At 39.2% G+C, this 17031-nt stretch overlaps 1 protein-coding gene across 2 annotated transcripts in view; it reads right to left on the bottom strand.

The window, feature by feature from the left end:
- Positions 1-2096: 2096 nt before the first annotated feature.
- The window catches only part of fam49bb (family with sequence similarity 49 member Bb), a 43759-nt gene continuing 28824 nt past the window's right edge, over positions 2097-17031 (bottom strand). For both annotated transcript variants that reach the window (XM_042510252.1, XM_042510253.1), the window contains 7 exons: positions 14000-14139; positions 11986-12063; positions 6578-6694; positions 6410-6489; positions 6195-6321; positions 5494-5564; positions 2097-2875 (listed from right to left, as the gene is read on the bottom strand). In XM_042510252.1, the coding sequence (XP_042366186.1) occupies positions 2812-2875; positions 5494-5564; positions 6195-6321; positions 6410-6489; positions 6578-6694; positions 11986-12063; positions 14000-14139 (677 nt within the window). In that variant the 3' untranslated portion in view covers positions 2097-2811. The remainder of the gene's footprint in view (positions 2876-5493; positions 5565-6194; positions 6322-6409; positions 6490-6577; positions 6695-11985; positions 12064-13999; positions 14140-17031) is intronic.

The raw sequence follows: 17031 nt of genomic DNA, 5'->3' as shown, positions 1-17031 counted from the left end.
CCACTGAGAAAGGGTTCATTCATCCAAACATTTTAGCTGCCGTCTCCGCCTGCAGCAGCTGATGGTGCAGGATGACTGAGAGCCTCTGCATTGAGGGTCACGGTGGGAGACTAGAGCAAGGTTACTTCTAACCCACTGAGAAGTTACGGTCACAGTGACAAACAGGCAGTTTTTTCGTCTGTGAGTGTTGCATTCTCTACAACCACAATAAAGCTGCATTCATTCGTTTAAAAATGCAACTAGAGCTATGGGGGCAGCACTTTCCCTTTTTTTTTTAACCATTCTCTCCCTCAAGGACTTAAAAACCCACCCCAAGATTAAACCACTTTATTTCCTCCCTCCTTCACTCCCTCCCGCTTCCTTCCTTTCCCATGTCTGTTAGTGCAGTGATGCTGCAGAGGACACACCCATCCACACTATGCTGCCTCGCTGTCTTTGACCCTGAGAAGTTCTCCAACACACTGCTGATAGTGCTGCAGTGCCCACCCAAGAGTAGCACTCTTCTCACTCTAAAAAAAAAAACACTTAAAAAAAGGCAAAGGTTATTGGATTGAAAATAATAGGAAAGGATATTTATGCTGGGTTTTTTCCCTGGATGAGAGTAAAAGAGGAGAAGCTGTAATGTGTAAGAACAGAAAAAGGGATTCAGAAAAGCTTTTTCTGATGAAAGGAAAATGACCACATGTCACTGATATCATACAATGATGTTTCTTAATGAGCCATTTGCTATACAGCAGACATAATGCAGTTACAAAAGGCAAAAAGAGACCAAATGTAGACACGCATTCAGTAAAAATGTAACAAAAGCTCCAAAAATATTTGCCTTCATCCTCGAGAAAAGCAAAACATTTAATGGGAAACTTAGTAGAACTAGTCAGTACTGTCTTGTTAACTGTTCCCACTTTCATTTTTGTACATTAGATATAAAGCAAGAGACTGCAGTTGGTTAACTTCGCTGAGCATAAGGACTTAAGACAGAGAAGGTAAAAAGCAATCTACCCATCAGCACCTCTACAGGTCAGTAATCAACACTATCACTGTTTAATCCACACAAAAGCCAAAAGTGTGAGAGCTCAACACAGCTTTTACATTAGGCAAAAAACATAGCTTAAAATTACAACAACAAATAAGTGGTAGTTAAATTATTAACCGTGCTGTTTCTCAATTTGCGTTTCATGCAGTCCACTTTGAGTACCACGTTAGTGTTGCCATAACGGGCAAAAAGTTTAGTGTGAAACTCAAGACACCTCTCACCCACAATGTTGAGAGGAAGGTGAGGGATCACCAAACTGGTGACAATGGCAGCCAAAGAAGCTGCAATGATCCTGGTTGCTCCAGTTAACAAGGAAACCAGCCAGAAAATAGTTTGGCATGAGACAGTCACAAAGAAGAAATGTTGGTAGTAAGGCTCCATCTGGTTGCCATTTGCCATTAAAAAGATGAAGAAGCCGTCAATTATCTTTTAAATACATAGTGCACACAGTACATGGAAGCAAGGTGTATTGGGGGGACACATATGAAAAGGGGGGTTTAGGGGTTCTTAAGCAAAAAACTCTGAGCATCAGACACTTCATTTCTTGCATTCTTGCATCAATTTGTGCATTTCTTTGCAGCAATTCATGTTGCAAAAGTATTTAATTTTTTGTCTAATTAAAAGTCCTCTGCTACTTTCATATTTCAACTGAGGGGGACAAATGCACGTTCTAAATATTGAGTATTGAATATTGAATATTATCCAGTCCAGTCGACACACAACAAGCAGTCACACAACATCTTTATCATTCTGTCAAATGACACATAAGTTCAATATTCACTTTTTTGGCTAAAGATGCTAAAATGCATGTTGTCGAAAAATTCCTGGTAGCTGAGCTCCTTTCGAAGAAAATAAACTGCCTCTTTTTGTCATTGTGTTTTAATCAAGCTGTGAGATCTACAGGGTTCTTCCTCACTGTTTAGTGATTGAGCATGAGAAGGTGAATTTTACTGCTTTTCCCGTGAGAAAAAAAAACCCCTAAACCTTTGTAAAGAAACTTCCTTGATGTAAAACCATCTGGAGACGACGACACGAGATAAGAGATCAAACCTGACAAGGCAAGTTGTAGAAAACAAGAGTTCTCCTTTTATTCCTCCAGCCACAACATACTGTCCATTTACAGTACAGACTCCCAATTTTAATTTGATTTTGCACACATCACAGTTTAAAGTTTTCAAATGAAAAATACAACACAACTATGAAAAAAAGACATATGCACAAATTAAAACCTATAAAAAATATAAAAACAGTACTCTTAAATCTCATTTCGACAAGTACCATTTCAACAACGTAATGCACAACAGAGCAAATTAAACTGAACCATTAGTTTTTTAAATAGAAGTAAAAGACATTATTTTCATCATGCAGAGGATGTAATATTAAATAACGAATCAAACAAAAATAATATATACTTCTCTATATATTTCTCTCTTTTAAATTTTCAAGTCAAAGCACTCCCGTCCCTTATATAGGGAAAAACAAGTTTTAAAAACACCAGAGGGTCCACAATGCTTTCATTAGCTGCCACTGTCGCATGGCCTTTATATTGAAAACATTACATCTCAGCAACATCTTTTTGGCACAGAAAAAGACGTTCATAATGGCAGTAGCATCTTGCATTATAAAAGAGGGCGGAGCTGTAGCTCTTTTTTCTGTTAAAATATAAAAAAGCAACAAACAAACAAACAAAAAAGAAACATTCTGTGCACCGACATCAGTCAGGAGAGTGGCGTCTCCCCCCAGCAGGGTGTGAGGCAAGCAGTTGTAGCAGCTCAGTCCTACTGCAGCATGCTCTTGATAGTCTTGTTGGTTGATTCATCATTCAGATGCTTGGTTGTGTACCTGCAGGAAGAATTAAACAGATTATTCACTGAAAAATTTTAAAAACAACAATAAAGCAACTCTTGAAAGCTTTAACATACAAAATCTATAGTTACAAATGCTTTTACACGTATCACAATTAGACAGTTGAAACCTGAACCTCCATAATAAACATATGGAATTAAAGAAAATATGCAAACTGTATGAGATGGAAGACCCAAATGTATAAAGGGCCAAAATCCTGCAATGAAATGGTTAATTCAACAAGGGAACTCATAATTTTATTTATTTATTCTCTTTGCTTGTTCGTCTGTCTTTTTCTTTCTATGTCTCTGCGTTTATGTCTAATTCCTCTGATTTTATGTGCACCCTATCGTACTTTTTTTGTGAAGAAGAAAAAAAAAAAGAATTACCGCCTCGTGGTTGTATGTCTCTGCGAATCAAGTTGCGGTTTAAATCCATATCCGACGGCAGCAGACAATGCTTCAAATGTGGATGTTGCTCCAAAAAAGCTACATATTCTAAAACGTGGATGCTTCGTAACTATTTTCAACGATAACGGTCAGAAATATGTCTTTGCAGAACGCTATGACGTCACAGTGCGGTTGACTTTTGATATTTTGGATACAATAATAATAATAATTTTAGGAGAAAGCAATAGTAAAATGATGCATTTTCAGTTTTGTTTGAAGGATTCAGCAGATTTTAATCCCTGGAAACCTCTGGAATAATCAGCAGTCTAATCAGTTCATTTTTGAGTCCAAGTGGATGTTTGTGCCAAACGGAGGACACTCCCTTAAGGTTTTTTTTGGGATATTGCGTTCACAAAAATAAGTCAGACACAAGGTCACAGTGACCTTCGACCGCCAACTTCTAATCAGCTAATTCTTGAGTCCAAATGGACGTTTGGGTTAAATTTGAATAAATTCCCTCAAGATGTTCTTGTAATATCCCATTCACAAGATAAGACAAACAGACTGACTTTTATTTTGATATATTGGGTCATTTCACCTCTTTAGGCATCAAAATGTTATTTAGTAAAACCATCTGATGATGAACTTCTCTTTAATGTAACTTCTATTAACTTGTGGACATCTGAAATAAAAAGCCCTTGTTACAGTTACTGTTTATAATTGTTGTTCATCAATGTTTGTTTTATTGTTAGTCTCTATATCTGTATTATAGTGATGTTTTATGCATTTTTTTCCCCACCAGCGTCAAGGTCTGCATCCTAGCCACAGCTACAAGTCCTACATACACTGCACCAGTTGCATTTATTTACAGGGTTTCTACACATTTTCATGGATAAAATTTCAAAACTTCTCCATGACTTTTCAAGCACCCACAATACTTTTTTTTTCTTTTCCCACTTGCCTGGCATTTTTCAAACACATCAGATTTGAACATTATTTCAGCAAGCTGGAATACACCGAGAGAAAGACGGAACACGGAGAAAATGAAGAAACGTACATGGTGGTGAACAAAACTGAGCACATCGGCGAGGTTTTGCACATCGAAACAATTTCATGACAACAACATTCTATGACTTTCAATATTTTTTTTTGCTAATTCCATGACTTTTCCAGGCCTGGAAATGCGATTGTAAAGTTCCATGACTATTTCAGGTTATTTATGATCATGATCACATTATACCCGAGTACAGTACTTAACAGACTTAACAACTGACCTGCCCAGCGGTGTGCCATATCATACCGTTAACGACAATATGGACATAATTTTTAATATGATAAGAAAAATTCATATCACAATAATTGCAATATTTCAACTTGTTGACATAATGACATCATATGCATGGCAACAACAAGCATCGCTAAAAACAAAATTGCTACTTTAAAGGTACATCGTAAGGTATTTGGCAACAGTTTAGGTTTGTAATTTGTGGTTGATTTTATTTTGTACTTCATTTATACTTCATTTAGAATCTAAAGTGCTGTTGTTTAATTTACTGAATATTTGTAGGCACTACAACTATAACACTTATTCTGTTGCAATAGTTGTTCTTGAAATTAATAGTAAAACATGTTTCAGTATTTTATCATATCAAAAATACCATTATTGCAAAAATACCCTGAAATATCATAATAATAATCTAGGGCCGTATCACCCAGCTGCCGCATATATCTACAATATTTGGTCATTTATTGTCAGACCAGAGATGAAACCACTGAAAGAAAATCTGGCGACATCTGCATGCTTGTGACTTAATGTGACCGGGTAGCGCCGGCCTGCCTCGGGCCCCGACACAGAGAGACAGATACAGATGTGAGGTCGCCACAGAAATATCCCCTGTCATCTCGAGCAGCTGTGAGTGTTAGGCCAGGCGGCTAAAAATTTGGGAGATCGTAAAGGGGACGAGGTGTCAGATATAATCGGCCTTTCTGGAGAGGCTTCGACACCCAGCCCGGATCTGGCACAGAGGGCTCGCAGCTGAGCGAGTCCCTGCTGGACTGTGAGGAGAATGAGTCACTGACTGCTGCTCATGAACAGGCACCGAGATCATTCAGCTCACAGCAGGAGCGGCCTTCTCCCTTTCAGAGGAAGCCACAACCGCAGCTACAATCACATTACATGCTGGGCTGTGGGGGGGGAAACTCAATTTGATTTCAACATGAGCTTACCTGAGAGCGTTGAGAAGGCCTTCTACGCTGTTCGGAGGCTGATCTTTGAGGACTTTGATGCAGCCTTTCATCTGTGGACAAGAGACACTGTTAGCTGAGAGCCGTGAAGTGGGACAGCACAGCGAGCATGAGCAAGTACAAACTCGATGAACTTGTATTTTGCTCAAGTATTTCCATTTTATGTGTCTTTATACTTTAACTCCATTTCTTCTCAGAGATAAATATTGCATTTTTTACGTCTGACATCTTTAGTTACTTTACTGATTACAATTTTTCATCCCCTTCCTATCCAGTGAAAGCTATGAATCTTTGCAGGATTTTTCATCATCACAAAGCTAAAAACACCATGAAAAGTTGACTTTTTACGTACGTGGTTCTTACAGGACAGACACTACAAACATATGACAATGTTTTAAAACATGATGCATTTTCTAATATAAACACATTTAACACATTTAAACATTTAAAAAATGCTGTAAACGTACACATTTATGCAGGAGTAATATGAATCCACAAACATCAGACCACCCAAAGTCTTGGCATTTTTCAGGCTTTCGAAAGACTGATTGACATTTTATTATCAATTAAGGCCTTATTTTTATATTAATTTAATGCCTATTTAGACTTTTTAAGGATCAGCAGAAGCCCTCTGAAGTAAGTCGATTTCTTTCCCCAACCCCTGTTAACACGGCAATACTCACATCGATTTTGGACGACTTTGCAAAAGCTCCAACGGGATGGACATAGTCGTACAGGATGATGACCCCGACCATCACCCGCAGGCAGAATGACACCGTCTCCTCACTGGTGAACCGGCTGCGGTACTCCCTGAAAAGGACACAAAGGCGTGATTATACGCCTGAACATCAGGAACAAGAACTTAAACAATCTCTTAATAATGCAGGAAGTCACTCACGGTGTTTCCAGCATGACTTTACACACACTCGCCATCGTGCTTAAGCAATCTGTTGTGTTCTCGATGGGCAGATTTTTGTTCTGTGAAAAACAAAAATACAGAAAAAGAAATGAGAGGATGCTTTCACGCGTGTGAAAAGTGTTCACTGCTTTCTCCTGTCAGTCTCACCTCTGATACAAACTTTGTTGTGCCGTCACTTAATGTTTTCAGCATGGGCGTGGCATCGGCGTAGAACAGAGATATCCGATTGGCCAGTTCGTTGTTGACTTCATTCTCACCCTCCGCCTGAAAGTCATTACATTCAATGACATTTTATTGTGAAATTCCTTTTCTTTCTTGCATCTCTTCGGGTTAAAGGTCACGATCTGTGACAGAGCAGAGATCCTGAGGCTGTATTCAGAAAGATTCCTTGTACTCAGAGTTTCTCCTCGTGACAAAATTCTTAGAATAATGACGTTTTCTAACATTTTCCCATTAAAGTTAAGACTAGATCCTGGTAAAGGTAAAAATTATTCACAAAGTGTTTTAGCCCCTCATGAGAGCTCCTAAGGTGAAAAACTGTTAGGAGTAGGGAGGAGGACTTTAAGAGGCTTCAGAGATTCTCAAGCAGAGGAGAAAATGGCAGAAATACAAAAAGCAAGGAGAAATATTTTCAATATGTTGAACGACAGTGAGTTGATGAAATGCTATTGATTAGATGGTGCAGGGATAATGTTTGTGAGCAATCGCATTAGGGAACACACACACGTCTCCATGCCAACGCAATAATGCTATAATGCCAGAAAGTAAGATTTCAAAACACAAAGATGTTTGGAAAACTGAAAAAAAAAGGCTACAGTGCAGCAGCGGTGACTTTGGTCTGTCAACGTTCAATCAAGAGTGAATCATCAGTCAAACGATGGCAACACTTTCGGAGTCTCATGATGTGATGCAGTTCATTTCATTTCCTCTGGGTGTCCACACCTTGTAGGCTCACATAAGGGTGTGTGACAACCAATCACATCTGTTAAAAGAATGTGTCACACCTAGCAACAGGGACAGCCACACCAACTCACTAAGATTAAAGTTTGTCACTTCCTTGCTCAGAGTTGCTCTGGGACCTTTCCTTAATACAGCTGTTAAAAGTGTGGGTTAGGAGGTCTCTGAGAGTATTATCTGGATGTCTGTGAATGCAGCCCATTAAGCTCATGAGGACTTTTGGGCAGTTTTAACCTAAATATACCAAATACCCCTCGGTCTACACAGCTTGGGATATCCTCATTTCAGTGGTTAAACATGTTTTGTTTGATGTTTGATTTGAATAGCTTCACCTGGAGAACCATCAACACGTGTCTTTTAGAGTCTGTGTGGACAGATATGTTCACAGAAATAAATCTTTTCCAAGAGACCGATGAGCGACACGTTTTAACTGCTCTTTAGAGGCTTTCAAATTGCTGCTGCTGTGGACTGCTCTTTATTGTAAAAGGACAATTCTGTTGTTAAATAGATAATGAGCAAATTTCACTTGAAACCTCTTAAAGGAAGCATGAAACATAAAATGTTATCTGGAAATATTAGAAGTTTAGTTTGGCGTCACAGGCTTCATTGTCATGCAGCTCCAATAGATTACACATAAAAGGAATTTAATTAAATAAAAATCATAGCTAAGAAACACTGATATGAACCCCATCACCGAGCCCTGCTGCTCCTCCTGGTTTCCCAGCTGACTAACACATCCTGCTGCTTTATAGTTTCAAACTGAACGAGACATTGAAAACACCTGGCGGCTAACAAAGAACAAGGTGTCTCTTGAACAGGCTGTTCTAAATTTGTCTGCATATTTAAATAATAAGATCGTTTCCTGCCTTTTTTTTTTTTTTTTAAGAGAACACTGACAGAATATGAATAATCTCCCAAAAATTCAAACCAATTCATGTTTTAACAAATGATGACACATGAGCTCAAAGACTTTGTTACCGCGGGACAGATGTGTTTCATCTCAGATGTCTGAATGATTCAGTTGTCTGAGCGGTGACTAAAATGCGTCTGCTGCTGCCGCTGTGTGAGGGGACGGCAGCCTGAGCATCTCTCAGCAGTGACAGGTCCTAACGACAACTTGTCTGGGCCCATTTGCCTAATGGCACATTCTGGTTTGGAGAATAAGACCTCCTGTCAGACGGTCAAAACTAAGAGCAGTACATTCTGTGCACACAAAAACAATAAAGTTTTGCCATTTCCTGCATTAAACTATCTTTTAAATGTCCTTGAAGCTGCTGAATAAAGATGTATCTAGTGAAGTGTAGCATGCATGATACAGGAGAGCGGATGTGCCCTTGAATTTCACATCAAAGCTATTGTCTGCAATCAATATAGGAAACATCAAAGACTTTAATAGCTCTGAGTGAGCTGCTTCCCTTGAATGGCATTTTAACCACAAACAATGGACTACCTTAAAGACAAGACCCCAAAGTCAAAACACATTTTTTCTCTTATCTGCAGTGCTAATTATCAATCTATTTTGTTTTTGTGTTGGAGATATCAGCCATAGAGATGTCTGCCTCCTCTCTAATATAATGGGACTTGATAGCACTCGGTTTGTGTAGCTCAGAAGAAAGAAAATGCACGAAACTGTTCACAACAAGGTCTGTGGATTATCTTAAGCAAGCAGGTCATAATTTCTGGAAAAAGACACTGGTGTTGAATTTTTCAAAGGAATTGGAAAAATTCCTTTGAAAAATTAGCAATCCCTCGCTCCTCCAGAGCTCGTCCAAATACAGTCATTTCTGCCTCCAAAAAACCAAAGATGGCAATGGCCGAAATGCCGAACTTGAGGCTTCAAAACTGGAGTCTACAAACCAATGGGTGCCATCACGGTAGATGCGTTGATTATTTATACAGTCTATGTTTGCGGACCACAAGCTGAGTGTCATCAATTTATTGGAAAGAAGTAGGTGTAGACAGATTATCAGCCTGACCGATTATTGGGGCCGATATCTGGAATTTTTCCAATTATCTGTCTCTGCATTTTATTTTAATGATCACCGATGAAATTTATTAAAAAGTGCAAAGAAAGTTTCAGCATGGGAGGAACTTTTACTTTGTAAAACCTCCGGGAGCTATTTGTATTTTTTCATTAACTAATTAATTATTTTTTTCTCATTAACCATTATTAATCTGTTTCAGCCCTGAAAAACCAATATCAGTCGACTCCTAGAGAGAAGGCCGACATCTCCAACAAGCAGCTAATTACACCAAAACAATCTAGACTGACAGCGAGCACTACAGGTAAGAGGGAAAATATGTAGTTTTGATTTGGGGTGAATTTTCTCTTTATGGTACACTGGCAGGTCTGACTTTTTTGTCCCTAATTTGGCCCTCACTAAAAAAAATGTTTGCCTTTTATTTCAGACCTTGCAGAGCTACATGGAGTCATATGGACCGGACAGTTTTGGCGACGTCATGCTACATCATTGGCGCTTCACGAATCTATGTGGAGAAATCTTCTCTTCTCTTCATAAATCTGAAAATCTGACCACCGTTCAGGGCTTTACTGTCCTGGGTGTGATCTGCTGTACAGACTCCACATTGATCTGGAGTTAAGTGTTTCATCTCTGGAGGATTTGGGGCCATGTTACTGATTTGGTATCAGTTTCTGCCACCACGCACCGCTGCCCTACACCCTGTGCTTCAAATTCCCTGAAACTCCCCGTGGGGCTCCGACTTCATGTTGCAAGACGCTTCCTGCCGCACTCTTCCGGACTCCCGGGGGCTCTAACAGTCTGAAAACTCAATCCATCTCTCCTGTCTTCTAACTGATAGAGTCTGAACGGAGCAGGGATGATAATGAGGACTGATGGCTTTAATCAACGTCAGGTCTGAGTATAGACGAATCATGATGACGCACATTTTGGTATTTCATCAGGGCCAGGGCCATGGAAACTTGTAAGGAATTCAAAATTACAGACCACTTGAATACCAAAATTAACAGTTTTTAAAAATAAAATGAACTCATCTGTTACCTCTTCTGAATCTAATGATTGCTGACGTAAATGCTACCCTTGTTTGCAATGATCATTGGTGAAATATAAGTATATATAAGTACGTTTACTCAACAACGTAGCGCCAATTTCAAAAGTTTTTGCGTCTTTCTACTGCATAGACTGCCTAGTTTTATAAGAAGGACTCTTTTTCCAGCAGCGAAACACTTCTTTAACTACATAAAGAAGTGTCAAATTATCACAATTAGAGCTAGGTGATAAGCCTGCTGTTTTGTAGGTTTGTTTTTATAAGAACTACTTTCACTAAGTAGTCATCTGATCAGAGATTAAGACCAAAACCTGGTAATAAACAGGCCACGGGGCCAATTTATTAAAGAACAAGGAATTGATAAACTCAGACATTAATGGTATTGGAGAAATTAAGAAAATGTATTTCTTGTTTATTTAGGTTACTTAAACGTTATCGTTTACTGTTTTATCTAACGACTCCATTTCTAATGTATAATAAGGTCATTTATAATAAGATTAAGACATTAGTCTATGATGTTTTTTTGCTAACCAGAGGAAGGCTCTCTGTCGGAGCCCGGCAGCCTGCTAAACGTGCGAGGGGTGGGGCCAGTTAGCGCTGCCACTCTGCCTCACACACACACACACACACACACACACACACACACACACACACACACACACACACACACACACACACAGACACAGACACACACACACACACACACACACAAGCCGTGCTCTCAGTGGCACACTCCAAAGTGTGATTATACTTAGACTATATGTGACATACAAGACTTGATGCTGACACTGTTCTCACCACAAGTGCAACAACTCTTTAGAAACGGCAGAAAATCTTTCAAAACATCTTGTGTATTTTGTTATATTACTTCTTATATTCTCTTATATTTTCTCAAACCTTTTTCATTTAACACTTTAACTGCCTTTTTGTGATCTACCTGTTTTATTATTTTTATTCCTTTTATTTGCTTTACTCTTGATGACCTTTCGTGAACCCATTTTGTTCTGTTTGACTGTTCTCGACCTTTCTCTGTTTGGGTCTTTGTTGATGTTTATTTTTATTATTCCCTGAGTTGCTGCCTTTGTTTAGTCTGTCAACGCACTCTGTAAACAACTATTTTTGAAGGTGCTACATAAATAAAATATTGTTAATAGTATTATTTTTATTATTGGTACATACAGGCAGAGAAATGCACCGTTGTCGACCGCCTCGCTCAAAGTTCATCTCCCGTTACTTCACCCACCTCAGGTATATTATAGTCTATAACAGCAATTTTTCAAAACAACACTATTGCAGAATTTAGTATTTTATATACTGTACATACTTACATAGAAAATATAGTAGTGCTCATTTTCCTATATTTATTTTTGTATTCATTTTTTTCTGTAACAAAAAAAGAATAAAAAGTACCGGAGCAGTAAGCAGCATTGGTAAAAGTAGTTGTACCGTTAAAATCGTAACATGTGGTGCATTGTTACTATAAAAACACTTATTTAGCTGCATTTTAAATAAAGTTTCTTTGATTACACAATCTTTACAAACTGGAGAAAAGAGGGACGCAATGTTCTTACCGGTACGTTGTTGATCCGCATTCGACTCAGGGTTCTCCTATAGTAGCTGAAGTCATTTTGGATGGCAGGATTTGTCATCTGCAGGAAAAAAAGCCACAGAAATGCTTCTTAATTGAGAGATAAAGAGACAGAGGGAGAGAGTTTCTCTGCATGTCTGTAGGTGGCACCGCCTGCAGCAGGACATTCAGCTCTGGATCCAACACGCCATCGTCATGACACAACGTTTAAGCCAACAGGGCAGAAACGTAGCTTTGGGGGGGAAACGACATGAAAAGAACACGGATACAATTACAGTTTTATATGGTGAACTGGATTTGAATCCTCTGACACTCATCCCCCTTTAACATCCAGCTCATCCTGTCAGAAACAATTTGGGAATTTTGCAATGAGGCTGAGCATCAGAACAGTTTGTGACAAGAGGGTCAACAATTACAGAGCTCAGACAAAAAGTATAAAGAGCCTCTTTAAGAGGAGATCGAGTGAAGGCTGAAGATCAGAGTCACAGGAGTCAGTTAACCCTCCTGTTATGTTCAATAGTCATTATGGAAAGAATATATCTGAGGGACTGGGTTCATGTTTAATTACCCCAAATTGTCAGAAACTAAAAAATCGGAATAAACATGGTTTGTACCTCATTACTAACACAATTACTAACAATTAAATCAATATTAAGTGCAATGGTGTTATTCCCCTCTCACAGATCATGGTGTTTTTTAATAGGCTAGCATGTTTGAACTTTTTTAAGACTGAAAATTAGAATTACTTAGATTTAAAATACAAAAAAATTAAAATTGTTTTACTTTTTTTCTGTCTTTGGGATAAGAAATTATGTCTCATATTTGCAAAGAAACAAATGGTCCAAATTTCACACTTCTGACCCCAGTTTTGTTGCTGTCAGTTGAACCCAATCAGTACCTCTGTGATAAACCATTTTTATTTTAAAAGTCGATAACACTAATTGAGTCCAGAAGAATAATTTGCATACTGAAAAACACCTTTCAAAATATTTTTTCAGAGATTTTTTAAAAATGGGTCAAATTGACCAGCAACATAACAGGAGGGTTAACAAAGTATAAATCATCTGATTTCACCGGGGAGCCAAACTGACCCCTCAAACAGAAGCCGACCAACCGGAGAGCTTCTTTCAAACGTCACCAGTGAGAGCTCATCATGTGGTTAATTATCCTCATTCCTGTATGAGCCTGTCACAGTCAAAGCTGCACTGGCAGCATGCTAATCCCGCTACAATAGACTGGTGCTCAGTCTGTGTCCACTGTGTGCACCAGGAGAGACAGGCTGCTTCGCCAGGGAGGGGCTGCACGCCGCACAGACACTTTAACTAGGTCAGAAGCCCGTGTATGGGTGTGAAAGATTGATGAATAGGCCTGGCATGCCACCTTGCACCCCCTACCTTCGTGTTTTTATCTTGCCAGGCTGGGGAGTGGGCACTAATTGGGACATCGCAGCAGATCGCCTCGGGGTGCCGGGGTGTGTTTTTTTGCAAGTTTTTGTATCTAAGGAGCGAGGGTGAAGGGGAACCAGTTCACCCACTGTCTGCCCAGATGAATGCTCGCTCAATTATGTTTTTGACAATGGACATTCGACCAACACCTCCCTTGATTCCTGGTGTTTTCTGGGTTGCACTCAAGTAAATTGTGTTTTAATTCAAGTTGTTTTGTTTGTTATCGTTTATAAAAAGCTGAGACATTATGCAGAATTTGATTCAGGACGACAACAATTTGCAGACCTCTTTTCCCCGCTATCACCCTTATTAACCATTTCACTGACATCCGCTGTATTAAACACAGCAGAGCAGTATCAGGATTCTAATTAAATGCTAATCACGCGCTCACTGGCTGCAGTTTGAAATTGCACAGAGCGAAAAATCAATTCGGGGGCATCAGCAGCTTGTAGGGCAACTAAGAGGTCTGGCTTCTATCACAGGAGAAAAGTGCAGAGTTTATATCAACATCTAAAAGGCGAGTATGCGCTGGAGAAAAAAAGACGGTCGTACTTTAAGTTCGTCAAAGCGCAGTGTGAAGTGCAGGATCTCTGCAAACTGCTTGGCCAGCGCTTGCTCCCGCTCCAGGTGCTGAGTGGGGTCGTCATAAGTCTCGCTGGTCAGAGCTCCCAGGAGGCTGTGCAGCGCCGCCTCTGTGAGGAAAAGAAGAGATATTGGTGTTAGAGGTGCAGCGCTGTCAGAGGGCGGCCACAAAAACATCAGCCTTTCTGTGGAAAGTATATATGGTCTGAGCTTTTTTTCTATTCTGTGAGGATCCTGATGGGTTCTCGACCCTTTAGACAGTAGATGACATGTATGAAGTCTTTCAGGTCATCAGTAAAGGGTTGCTGAATAATCTTTCACATTCAGGTTTTTGTAATTCAAGCACCCAGTTAACAGCTGAAGCATCAGCTCCACATGCAAAGATGTAAAGGTCACAAGAAAGACAAATTATTGCATATAGCATAAAGAGGTGATGAATATTCAGATGCAGAACAGTTAGTCAATAAATCAATTTAAAGATATTATAGAGCAGCAACTAACAACTATCTTTTATTATCAATTAATCTGCAGATTATTTTCTCAATTAAATGATTTTTTTTAATTCTAGAAATGTCAAAAAATAATGAAATGAAAATAATGAAATGAAATAATGATAGCTTGTTTTAACCACAAACCTTATTTTATGCATCCAAACAAAAACCAATTCAATGAACTCATTGACTCTGAGCAAGGGGTGTGTGGTGCTGAAATGCAAATATTATGTCCGAGTTTCAGGACTCCTTCCTGGGGCACTCTAGTTGTTTTCCAGGATAACATAGGATTTTTTTTCTATACACAGTTAAGAAACATGTTTCTGTAACGAAAAACTCCTAAATGTCATCCTAAATTGAGATAAGCAGGATTTCAAACTTACATTTCTGTAAAGAGGCCAGAGAACTGTTGTGTATTCATATATAAGCACCGTTAAGTCAACTTTATTGATATTGCCCAGATTATAGAACGCTTTCAGACGACAACGTCAATTCAGAAAGCGAAAAACTCCCTCCAAAACAGTTTAGAAAACTCTAGTAGAGCAACAGAGGAGGGATTCTTCTTCTACATGTATGCTGGCAGAGGCCAAAGAACAGCGCTTAAAGTGGATCATAACACAGTCAGATATGTGAACAGTGCAGTGTGTCAGCCAGCTGAAGCATCCTGATTAGGACAGAGACAGATAATGGGGCAGCGGTGGTGTGCCAGTGCCAGTCTGAGGGGGGGGGCAGAGGGAGGTTTGGGGGGGCCGAGAGGCTTTCCTACTCAGATGCAGATGAGACATGGGACTAATTATCTCATTGGCATGAAATAGGGGGGGTGGGGTAACGGGATTTCATTCAAGCAGGATTACACTCATTGTTTTGACAGTAAGTAAATACAAAGCCTGTGCCATGCCTTGACATAGCATACCCACAGACCGATAATTAAGCATGCATGAGGAGCACCGGCAGGGAAATGAGGAAAAGATTAAGTGAAATGTAGTGAACAAACTCCGCACAAGTAATATTATTAAGCAAACATGTCTTGTTCAAACACACAGTTTAAAAAAAATTGAAATCCTTTAAAGCCCAGAGGGAGTTTTTATTTATAGATGCAGACGGTGTTCAGAATTCAGTCTAGACGCTGAAGAGAGGCTTCAATAATGACATAACCCAGATGAGCTCCACATCTGATGCAGTGAGGCTGCGTGGAACCAAATGAGCGCTTTAGATAGATTTATTCAAAGTGTTCTTTATAATTCCTCATGATTACACATGACGATGTCAACATAACCCAGAAAAAGGGAAGATTCAGACAGCGGACTACTTAAGATAATCGTGAGGGGACTTTCAGGAGACGGACAGAGCGCTGGCAGTGCAGTGCAGTAAATTGAGCACGTTTGCCATTCAGTAATGACTCCCATCTGCTTGGGCCAGCGTTTGCAGCGAAGCGGCTGATTAAAAATGGCCTTAGTGGTGCAGTATTTTTTACCCCGCCCTCTATGTCCCAGTCAAAACAGAAGTTAAGATGGAGCTGCTTTCGGGCCTTCAGAAATGAGCCACTCTCGTATGTCGGGAAGTCGGGGGGGGGATGTCTGATCTCATCAGGTCACGGCAGACCAGGCAAGCAGAATGCGGGCACGTAGGCGCTTTACTCGCCGAGAGGGGAGGGTCAGAGGATGGCGGGACTTTAGTCTGGTGGTGTCTGACGGACCCGGCTGACTCTGAATCAGATCTGTTTCTTCAGGCAACAGTAAAAACCTGGAATCATGATAATCAGCAGCAGGTCTGCAGCTATAAAATGTATATTATTCTGTAGCAATGTCAAATTTGTCTTTTTTTTTTGCTGGTTTTAGCCTGTCAAAGGTGAGAATTTTGCTGCTATTGTGTATTTTATGCTGCTGTCAAGAGAATATTTGGCAAGTTTTGAGTGTTGGTCAGAAAAAAATAAAAACATATATTTATATATTATATATTGGATTTTAGCTCAATTTGAAGCTAGGAAATGAAAAAAATTCTGTCGGCAATGTTACATTTAAGTCAAATTTAGGTGCCTCCAAAAATAGTGGGGCTGGGGTAATTGACAAAAAAAAAAATAAAAATCAACAACTACTGCACTTGCACGCCAGACTAATTAATGAAGTCTTTCAAGCAAATAAGAAAACATTTGTAAGTTGTAAGTTAAGCTTCTCAAATGTGAAATTTTTGCATCTCCCTGTTTTATAATACTATAATGTGAATATTTTGGTCAAAAAAAAATAAAAATATGAAGATATCACCTTGATTTCTAGGTAATTTTGTTGCAGTTTTGTAGAAAATGTATATTGTTCTTTCAGCGAAAATTGAGTCAAATTTGGACGTTAAATGTAAGAACTAATGTTTTGAGCAGGAAAAATACAGTATGACCCTCCATTTCATATGCAAACATTATTAATTTTCTAAGCTTTTCAGCTCAACAAAATTTAACTACTGTGTTTGCATTACTGATTAATTACTGAGGTCATTATCAAGCAAAAATGTCAAACATTT

The sequence above is a fragment of the Plectropomus leopardus genome, chromosome 21 (assembly GCF_008729295.1).
Source record: "Plectropomus leopardus isolate mb chromosome 21, YSFRI_Pleo_2.0, whole genome shotgun sequence".
Taxonomy (NCBI): Eukaryota; Metazoa; Chordata; class Actinopteri; order Perciformes; family Serranidae; genus Plectropomus; species Plectropomus leopardus.
This window is presented reverse-complemented; position numbering and strand designations above follow the sequence as displayed.